At 40.6% G+C, this 11001-nt stretch overlaps 1 protein-coding gene across 1 annotated transcript; it reads right to left on the bottom strand.

Moving 5' to 3' along the window:
• Positions 1–6867: 6867 nt before the first annotated feature.
• On the bottom strand, positions 6868–10997 carry LOC104521607 (vascular non-inflammatory molecule 2; the record flags this gene model as incomplete). The annotated part of the gene is made up of 5 exons (XM_010163663.1): positions 6868–7020; positions 8361–8531; positions 8696–9066; positions 10093–10384; positions 10938–10997. Coding segments are annotated over 5 exons (1047 nt in total), but the record flags the coding sequence as incomplete, so codon positions are not given.
• Positions 10998–11001: the final 4 nt, after the last annotated feature.

Genomic DNA, 11001 nt, shown 5'->3' with positions numbered 1-11001 from the left:
GTCTTCAACAAAATAAATGTTTAAGCCTGTTGCTAGGTAATGACGATTGATCAAACTTAAGCTTTTTTTTTGGCTCTTGTCCTTATACATACAGCTATCTGATACTCTTGAGATAAATGACATCTGTTATGAAAGGCACCACACATGTATTTTTACCCACACCTGCCAAAGCTTTCTGCCTTTCAGTCTAGCTACCAGGAAGTAGTACATCGGTGTCCACTAATGGCCATGTTTTTACAGCTTGCTCTTTCCTTTTATATCTCAGTGTCAGATATATTTGATTTCTACTTAGACAAGCGTAATTCTCTCTTGAACAACAAGTTTTCCTGAATGGATTATAATGTGCTTTCCCAATTTCGTTAGGTTAGCTATCGCAGCCAACTCAGCATAAGAACATCTCTGAGAAAACTGGAGAAGACAACTACTAACCAAATAAGGGATGGGAAGAAAACAAAAGTTTGTACATTTTTAATCAATTTTTGTACAGTTTATCAGCTGAGTGACAAACCAAGTGTAGTGGGTTGACCCTGGTTGGACACCAGGTACGCACCAAAGCCACTCTATCACTCCCCTCCTCAGTTGGACAGGGGAGAGAAAAATATAATGAAAGACTCATGAGTTGAAATAAGGGCATGGGGAGATCATTCACCAATTACCATAACAGGCAGGTGAAGAACTCATCCCTGTAGCCCTCCTGCTAGCAAAATCTGGAGACACAAACCCAATACACCAAGATACTGGGGATTTTACAGGGCCAGTGCACCTAACTTCTGCCAAAGTGGGAGGCATATGGTCAACCTCTCTATGAACTCTCCTGGGCAGAGCTGACGACTTCCAGCCCCAACCAAAGCCAGTCAAGTGGTGTGAGAGCCTCCATGCAGGGCAAATTGAAAAAAAACCCCATAGAATATGACTGTTTGAATTCACAACTAAATGCAGAATATCTCTGTCTCTGCAGATGCACAATCAGGAGGTGTAAACTGATGTACCACCATTGATTTTAGTAGTAGTATAGCAAACTCACTGCCCCATTTGACTTTATGTGACCTCAATGAAAAGAGCATTAAGCCATGATTTCTGGCTCTTAGTGGAGAAAAAAATGAAAACAAGAAAAGAGATAACTAGATATTAGATAGCAGCACTTAGCCAGCACAGTAAATAATGCTTTATCGAAAACTTAGAAAGGTCTCTAACAAGTAAGGGGGAGTGTATCCTAAAGAGTCTGGAAGTAACTTAGGAATGGTATAGGCCTCAATTTCACTGTACTCTCTTTGATCAGCTTAATGGAGTTGATACTAAGGCATCAAAATTGCTTATCATTATTATATTTTGCCTAGGATTTTCATAAATGTTGCAGAATGAGGTTTTGATTTTTCCAAAACCATTCATAAATTTGACACAAATTACTAAGAAAGTTTTTCCTCAATAAAACAATGTCTTTTCCTTAAAGAACCCCAAAACTATAAGTGAATAGTCCTTTTTCAGTGTACAAAAAGCAATTTAAAAAGCATGAAAAACACAGCAAGGTGACTTGCAGAATAGAAAATGTTTTATATTATTATATTTTGCAGTATGTAAGCTGGGCAACCAACTGTATGCAAATACTTTTTTTTTTTTTTTCTGCAAAGGGCTTTCCTAAAGTTTGACTATTTTTTTCTGACATTAAAAGATACTACTGCTTCCTACACTCATTGCTGCTCTTTCATCCTAACACTGTCAGAGCTACCAGGCTATGAGTTCATAAAAATTAACTTTAATATTAGAAGCAACAAATGAAGTTGGGTAGGTAAAGTTAAAATCATGTAGTTACAATGCATTTCTTATATTGTACGTATCTGTAGTAGAAATTCGCTGATGCCATGAGATTATCTGAACAAACAATGGAATATTTCACTTACAAATTTATAGTAATAAATAGCTACAAGAAACATTTCAATACTTTCACAAATGCAGGCTACAAGTGCTTCTAATAATTCTTAATTATTTTCTAAAGTGAAAGAGAAATTAGGTCATTGTTGTCAGTATGCTAGGCTTCTGTTTCACCAAGACTGATCATTTCTAGCTGTGTCTGATCCAGAGGTAGACAACACAGGGTAATGCTGTTGTGCTCATCTGTGGCTTCAGTAGGAAATGCTGTTTGTCTACAGTGGCAAGAGGTTAATCTTTAGAAGGTATACTAGAACTATTTCTCTGTTGGGCTCCATGACATCTCATAGTCCATCACAAACCACTGAGAAGTATTCCTGTATTATCTGTGGTAAGCCTTATAATAATTGTTGCTGTCTTTATTGACCTGGGCAAATTATTTATCTTTTTCAGCTTTCCTGCTCTAATGGTGGATGGTGACATTGCAAACACTGTTTGGATGAGGCAGGGTTATAATTTGGTCCTTGGTTAATCAGAAATATATGAATTCTTTGGTTCAAGCTCAGGTCATGGTCATTCTGTCTATCCCTCAGTATATTTGCACTGATTCTATGTACCTAGGAACAGTGTCCCATACTGCTGGTAATTCATCTACGATAACATGAGTTGTTCATAAACATTTAGTACTGTATTAATGGGTCTAATAGTTGCACAACCTCTGACTGCACCTTTCTGCTCCATGTTATTTAATGGATAACTTGAGGTTATGATGACTAAATATGTGTACAAGGACATGGCTGTAGTGTCCTTCTCTCTTTAAAAAGAAAACCCCAAACCCCCATATTATTAAGATTCTATCACTCCATTTTTACTCAAGGTCTACTTGCTTTCATCCAATGTGTACAATAAAGTACATTAGATTTTACTCACAGTTAAAATTTCCCTAAAGTTGTTACCAGTCTTACTTAAGTCAGTCATAAGGTTTGGATCACACTTATTTTAACACATTATTTTTCTACCTTAATCTGAAGCCTTTAATAAATAAAATCTATTAAGGACTTGTTTTTTTCTCTGTGTGATCAGAGACACTGTGGACAGGTGGGTCTTGTTTGCTTTGGCCAGCATGAAGGTATAAGGAAGAAATATTGACATGTAAAGAGCAGGCTTTTCCAGCTTAGAAAAGGATGGGGTTCATTAGGATACCATCTGGAGAAGCTTTTGAGGTGGAGTCACTGATATGAATTACATATAAATTAATTTGATTCTTCTTCTCTGGGATATCTGTCCCAGAGTCATTAAAAACTCCTGTCCTTTCAGACACTCAAATTCTATCCCATAAGGAAAATGCAGGAGAGGTCTGTTTTAAAAAAAAAAAAAAAAATTCCTAAACATGAGCTAGCATCTTCTCTTTTCTACCTATCACTTACCGGGTAGGAAAGTAAGTGCATAGCCAGCTAACTTTCCATTAATTAAACAAAAACTGTTCCAGGTGAATGTGATGTGTTGCATCGGTCATTTATTATCTCTTTGCTTCTGTATTCAGAATCTTTCTGTAATTTGCATCATTTGAAATTGATCTTTATTACAAAAAACTCACATTTCCTAAAACTGAACGTTAGCGTGACCACCAAGTTCCACAGCTGAATAACTTTTTGGCTTTTGCACTCCTTCCAGGGAATCCTTACCCAAAAGCAGAGTTCATGGTTCTTGTGCATTAAAATGATGGAGCTATTCTGAGACTGCTGCAATGAACCGTGTAACTTCATCCTCTGCTTGATTAAATTCTTGTTTTATCATCAGAAATGAGAAAGGGATTAATAAACTTCTCAGTGGTTCATTGTATGGCACCCTCATTAGTCTCTCAGGGAGAGGAATGCTAGGCAGCAAATCGTGAAAACTACAGGTCAACCATTCTTCAGATTTGGTTTTAGTGTAATTTTTAAACAATCTTGGACTTCTGCATCCCTAATGGATGAGTTTTGAGTCCTTTCCTGGTATCCTATAAGCTACTTAACCAGCAATATCAATTGTTTTCTACCCATTTCCAATTCTGACAGCCTAAGACTGTCAGGTCTGCATGTGTCTGGGAAGTGCTCCATACTTCAGAAATGCCAGCAAGAGATACGTGAGAGATTTTTATGTTCGATTATCACAGCCTGAATAGTGACAAGGGAGCAGAAAGTGGCATAAACTCTACTCTTGAATAAAGAGAAAACATCTATTTTAAATCCTAGTTATGTCCCCAGGAGCCCTATCTCCTTAACGCTAACTCAGGAGCTTGAATTAACTCTCAGTGACTCCTTTGATATAGGTACTTTAGGAAAGTTTAACATGATATATAAAGATAAGCCTAGTAATAATACACTGAATGTCTACAATTCTGTTCAGTCTGTGTCTTCCGACTGTATTCCTCTTCAGCTTTGGAAAGATTTTTATAAATTCCACATCCATTTGGAGTACATGAAACACTTGGGATACCAGCAACCTGCAAAGTATTTGTTTGTTTCAAGTGCTACTGATGCATCTGTGAGGCACTTCTTTCTAAAATTTCCCCAGATTCTTCTTTTTTTGTAGGTTAGCATGTAAAGTCAACTGGTGAAAAAAGATTCTTATCAAGTGATTTGACTGTGACAACAGAAACAAAAGTCAAATTGCATTCACATGCCACTCCAGTAGTGGTTCCTTTTCTTAATTATTTTTTTCCCCTTCCCACGTGAGCAGTTCTAGGCCAGGTGATAAAAGCACATTTTGCCTGAAGTGCAGCCAAGTGGAGGTGGACGTGAGTGGCAGGGTGTGCGAGAAGGAGGTGGGGTGCTGGCTCCACACCCTAGTCTGCAGCTCCTGCAGCACCTGTGTGGTCAGAGGGCTGCAGGAGACAGTGGCCATCCCCACCAGCGGGGCTCCCTCTTTCTTCCAACCCTACCCCACTGGAGCCATGGCCTGAGCTATCTCAAGGAGCAACCATGACTGGAACAGAAAGGGAAAAAGAAGGATTCAGGTGCAGCAGGGAGAATCAAGTTTTCAAGTTAAAAACCTTTTTGAGATCTTTTTCAGTACTGGAGTTTACATGTAAGGATAGCTCTTACCTTTCTCAGAGCGTGTCCTTGACCTTTCCTGGGGCAGACAGTTGAATGAGCAGCACTGAGGATGGATGGGGAAGCACCACCGCAGGGACTCATCTCCAGGGCTGCTCTGCTACAGAGACAATTTCCACTGTATGTGTCTGACTGTGCCAACCCCAGTGTAAACCAACAGACCGACGTGGCACCGCAGACCGTCATAACCAGCATGCTCAGTCTCATTTGCCTTCCCCAAACTAGTGCCCCTCATGTGCAAAACAAGGGACTCCTGGAGTGCAGCAGACTGGTTTGGAGAGTGGGGATTTGCTCCCACCCTTCGGCATGACCATCTGCAATTCTGGCCCCCACACTCATTACACACTCAATAGCCATGTGGGATTAGTACTGCCATGGGTCAGTCATAATCTCTCTTGACCAAAACCTCCTCTGCTATATGGACTGGTCTGGCTTACAACCACAAGTCAGGTGCAAAAAGGGTGCAGTCCTGGACAAGCCACCAGCAAGCACGACCTCAAGGCCCTGACTGTCTTGAATAACTGCTCCCAAGAGGTACAGTCCCTCCCCTGAGTACGAACTCAGCTGTTTTTTTAATAGGATGAAACAAGCCCTGGAAGGAGCATCCAAAGTTGTGTGCTAAGAAGCAGCAGCACATAAGAAAACAGAAATAATGTGATTTCAACACACCACACATTGGTATGCATGGGGTGGGAAGCCATAGCATGTTTCTTACATGCCACATGTAGGGCAGCTCAGTGCTAAGCATGGTGTGGGCTGTAAGTCAGTGATGTGAAGATGTTGTGGTTTAACCCTAGCTAGCAATTAAGCACCAGACAGCTGCTTGCTCAATCCACTTGAAGGGGAAGAGACTCTGAAGAGTGAAACTGAGAAAACTGGTGGGTTGAGGTAAAGACAGTTTAATAAGTAAAGCAGAAGCCACCTGCTCAAGCAAAGCAAAGCAAGGAATTCATTCACTATTTCCCGTCAGCAGGCAGGTGTTCAGCCATCTCCAGGAGAGCAGGGCTGCATCACAAGTAATAGTTACTTGGGAAGACAAATGCCATAACTCTGAACATCCCCCCACTTCCTCACATATCATTGCTAGAAGTCCCAAATAATGCCCATTTCTCACACTACATGGTAAAATGTTTTTTTCAGATACTAAAACTTTGCCTATTTCCTATGTTTTCACAGTTTTAAAAAAATTTTCCAAATGCCTTGGAGAAGGTCTTGGCATACTATATTTATATAGTAAGGCTGATCTGAAATGCATTGGACCCAGCGTACATCTGTCATGCAAAAAGTGGTGCAAACTCAGAGAGGTTGTAGAATTGAAGGTGCTTTATGGAGCTCATCCAGACCCAGTGCCTGTGTGGTCTCTCTCTCGAAGGTTGCACCTAAAACCTTTTCAAATTTTGTTTTCTCTTCATTGTACAGTCCCTTGGTCAGAATGGGGCCAAAGCCAATTAAGCGTTAGGGAGGTTCTGTTGATTGGTGTGTAAGGCTGAGAAACACTGACACTTAGTGCTTATATAGTCTGAAAAACAGGAAGGGGCAAAAGGGAGAGAAAGGCTTCCTTGGAGAAGATTTGTTCTGCAGCAAACTGGCAAACTTCACACTTCATACATTTCAGTATCAGTCTTCTTTCTAGTGCTGTCTTGGCAATCTACATCATATCTTTGGGATAAAAATAATTTCCAATTAAAGATTTCTGTGACAGAGCATTCATACTGAAAAATAATTGCTCTGGCTGAAGAGCTATTAAAAAAGGTATACACAACAGAGTGATCAGATCGCTTTCTTCAGAATAAACCCAGCTGCAACGGCCGTTGAGCAGAAGTGCAAGATTGCAGAAGAGGAATGATACAGGATAACTGCCAGGGCTCATGAGGAGGTGGATCACTGTAGGGAGCTCCCCTCCTGTCTATGGTGACTGTGTGTCTCCTAAGGCGTTACGTTGTGGGGAGGTTCGCAGAGGATGTGGCAGGTCCTTTTCATAAAGCCTTCCAAAAAGCGTCGCTGTTACAAGCGGTTTTGATGTGCCATGTTTACTTTTCAAACGTCCGTCACGTAGCACCTAGTTGGAAAGGGAAAGAATGCTACTAATAGTCCACTAACAGAATGGCAATATTGCATGGTGCAGAAAGGATAGGCCTTAGATGTTGAATATTTTGATGCAGCAGTTTTAAAAGACAATCATAAGAATGAAAGAAACTAGAATTCTCTCCGGATCTGCCATAGCCTTCCCACATTTCATTGAACGTGAAGGTCTTTAAAACTTCCTTCAGCTCCACCTTTGGAAAAAAAAGGTAATTTTCCCCATTTCATAAGAAAGTGAGAGTAAGAGTAACTGATTTCTTACATTCTCATTAGCTACTCATACATGCTTTGAAGGTTATATACATATCTAGGACAGTAATTTGAAATCTTTTTTGATTTGCAGACCCCAAAACAATTTCCAGATGGAAGTAGAGAATTTCAAGCTACTGGCCATATTTTGCTTTTCTTAGTTACTTTTTACAGATTAATTTGAAATCACTGTTGTTTATAAACTGAATACCTGCAACATTTTAAGAGCCTCTGTGACAAACAATAAGCATGTATTTGTTAAAAAAATACAAAATATTTTTTTTAAATTAGGCCATGATCATATTTTAGCATACCAATAAATCCTTTGATGTGTATGCTTTTACAGAAGTCTCATTCAAAACAAATAAGCAGGATGAGCAATGCTTTTCCTGGGACCTTTAGAGGTCATCTAGTCCAGCCTCCCTGCAGCAAGCAGGGACATCTTCAACTAGACCTTTCCATTCTCTACCTTGTAAAAAATCACCCTTGTTTCCTCTAAAAATTTTCAAGTTGTTTTCACTGTCTTCATTGTCTCCTATAAGCTATTAAATACCTCTCCAAATAAATTAAGATTTCATTTAATCTCTTACATAAAAACAATCTAAGCTTTATGAATGAAAACATATTTTGGCAAAAATATGTGATAAAGTTTCTAATAAAAAATAAAACCCTACAAAACCCTCAACAATCCCTTTTAATATTTTTAACTGCATAGAATCTCTGCTATTATGCATGATACTCATTAGTAATTTTTCTTGTTTGGACAATTTGTCAGAGTATTTTATTTCTTTGTCTCCTAAAGTGCCCATGAGTAGAAACCCTTAGAAAATAGCTTCTTGAAATCTGCCATTTATAGATTTGGGGCCTGAACTGGGAAGGCATATTTGCTAAAGAAAACACTGAAGAGATTCTTGGCCTTATCATTTATACATTCTGGTCAGTAAGGATTAATTCAATCCATTCATTTAAATGTCCTCTTGAGTTACAGTCCACAGAACCAAAGAAAGTGCAGCCATATTCCTTAGCCTGGAAAACCTTGCATCAAACAGCTCCAGGATGCCCCATTACCTCAAACTCCCCGGGGGCCAGCTGCACCCCGCTGTACAAGACTTCTGGAAAGACATAGTTGGTGCCAAAGGTGCCGCTGAGGGAGAACATCTCAAACTTGGTCTGAGCTGTCTCTACCGGCTGTCCACATGTGTTCAGGTCTGTGCTCTGGCACTTGAGCAGCGTACATATCTGTGAGGAGGACACAGAAAGGCAAAATACTGGTAGGCTTTCAACAGCCAGGAGCTGGATTTGATAACAAGAAAAGTTCTCAGGATTCAGGAATGGACAGGTGTTTTGGGATGGTGGGGATGCAGGCATATATAACCCACACTCACCCCTACAAAACCAATTACCTGCCAATGGTATTTTATGAGCGAACCGTGAAGACCATCAAATGCACCCAGGACATAAACTTCATCTTTGCTCTTGTCTGGCATCCGATAGATCAAATGACAGCAGAGGTCTCCTTGGCAAACCGTGTAATTTCCAGCTTTTCGCCTGAGTGCACTGAAAGTGAATATATCCCGCCGGACAGCTGCCGAAAAAGTGTCTTCTTCTGGAAATTTCTTGATGCTTGTGGCATACAAGCTCCAGTTGACAGCAGGGGGGTAGGTGGGGGAAAGACGAGGGCGTGCGCTCAGTTCTGCTACCAGGAGACGTCCCTCCTCTGTCTCGCTGTCGTAGTGGTAGGCGGCAGGTCCTTCCGGCGTGAACAGCCCACTGCCTGCCGAGGACACCCACCCGCCCTCCGTCAGCCAGCACCTGGGAGCACGGCTTGGCTGGGGGCCAGCCACACCCCATGCCACACCAATGGGCTTTTTGGTAGTGCTATTTTCAGTCAACAGGTTACGGAGAATTTTGGAAGAATTTTAAAGCACAGAACAGCTATAATAACCATCATAGTGTAAAAACATGACCTAAACTCCACAGATTAAACATGACCTGAACTTCACAGGTTTTGTGCTTTGCTGGATCTTGAATCTGAGCCTTAAACAGCAACTTGACACATGACTATCCCCCTTTTTTTTAAGAACTTAGATTAATTTAATGTAAATCAGAGCCCCAAGACTGGCATATTTGCCAAAGAAGGAAACTGTGGAGGTAATTAAGTTTCACAGAAGGAAACCCAGGGCTGTGGCCTAAACTCAGCTCTGTCTATTTAGGACAGGGAAAACTGTTCCTTTGTGGCTTTCATTTCTACTTCAGGGAAGAGTTACAGATGCAGCTACAGCAATATTTTCTCAGTTTACAGGAAAAAAAAAAAAATTGTCAGTAAATATCTATTTGGATCAAACCAAAATAAAAATATCTCTAATTCTTCAGCAGCACAAAAACCTGACAATAACTTATTCAACAGACAACAGGAATCCTCCTTTTGTTTTGGGGTTATTAAGTTCTGTTTAAAACATTTTTTCCTCCATTTAACTTAGGATTGAATTGTAAACAAAAAATGCTGCTTCTAAACAAGAGGCTGAAAATTTAAGTGAAACTGTGCTATTTTTTAAAGAAAATTTCACTTTTGAAATATCAAAATTTAATGTCATGCACTTTCTAATTTTACCTCTCCCACAACATGCAGTTATTTCCTTGCCTGAAGCTGTTTACTACATTCCATACAACATGAATAATATTTTTAGTCTAGAAAATATAAACACTATTTTCCAGAGAATTCACTATTTTAAAAAAATTTTTGCCTGCTTCTGAATCCAGTACTCTGAAGACAATTTCCCTTTTCCCAAATGCAACTCACCTGTCATTGCAAAGCTCATGTTGTGGGTATTTGCTGAAAGCAAATTGACACCCATGCCCATAGCCCAGGAAGAGTGAAACTCAACGGCAGTCAGAAACGGCAGGACGTTCATCCAAGCCGTCGGGAAGAGCACAGTGTCCACCTGCAACTCGCTCACCAGGACCACGGCAGGCTCACGGAAAAGGATGTCGAAGCACGTGAAAATGCCAAACTTCCCAAAGGGGGTTTCAAAGGTGATGGCTCCTGGCTCTTTTGGGTAATTAAACTGAGTTTCTCTTCTAAACAGGTTGTACTGCAGGTGAAGAAAACGGCATGTTAGAAAATAAAAACAAGGTAAGATTTTGAACTGCTACCTTTGTGTCTGAGATAGGCTTTAAGGCAAAGCTGGGGGTTGAGATACCTGAGCTGGCTGTCAACAGTGGGTTTGTATCCATCCAGCTGACCCTCTCCCCATGCAAAACGGGGTGGCTGAGCCCCAGCTGCCTCTGGGAAGCCATGCCTGGCTACCTGGCTTGACTGAAACTGTGCCAAGGACCACCTAACATTTACTGTGTATGGAAACGCTGTCACATCTTCTTTCCCATTTACTACCATAAATGTAGCTCTTGGGTGTTGGTATCCAGCACGCGCTCTGCAGCTGTGGTGTTCCTGGCAATAAGGCCTGATCAATCATACACTTGCCTGCTTTTCCTTCTGGCCATAAAATCCTTGCCTCAGATCACCCTGGATTGGTTGTCACTCTACAATTATGTAAAATTATTGTATAAACCATCTGAAATTGGTGCCAGAGAGATGAAAAGTATATTGATAATCAATAACAGGGTGATGCTGAAGTGCTGCTTTACCTTGTGGTAACGGGCCACCAGCTTCCCCTCAATGTCAAAGACAACATTGGTGTTGTACTGATAG

The sequence above is a fragment of the Antrostomus carolinensis genome, unplaced genomic scaffold, assembly GCF_000700745.2.
Source record: "Antrostomus carolinensis isolate BGI_N321 unplaced genomic scaffold, ASM70074v2 scaffold23902, whole genome shotgun sequence".
Lineage (NCBI taxonomy): Eukaryota > Metazoa > Chordata > Aves > Caprimulgiformes > Caprimulgidae > Antrostomus > Antrostomus carolinensis.
The sequence above is the reverse complement of the archived record's forward strand: the minus strand, read 5'-3'. Positions and strand labels throughout refer to the sequence as shown.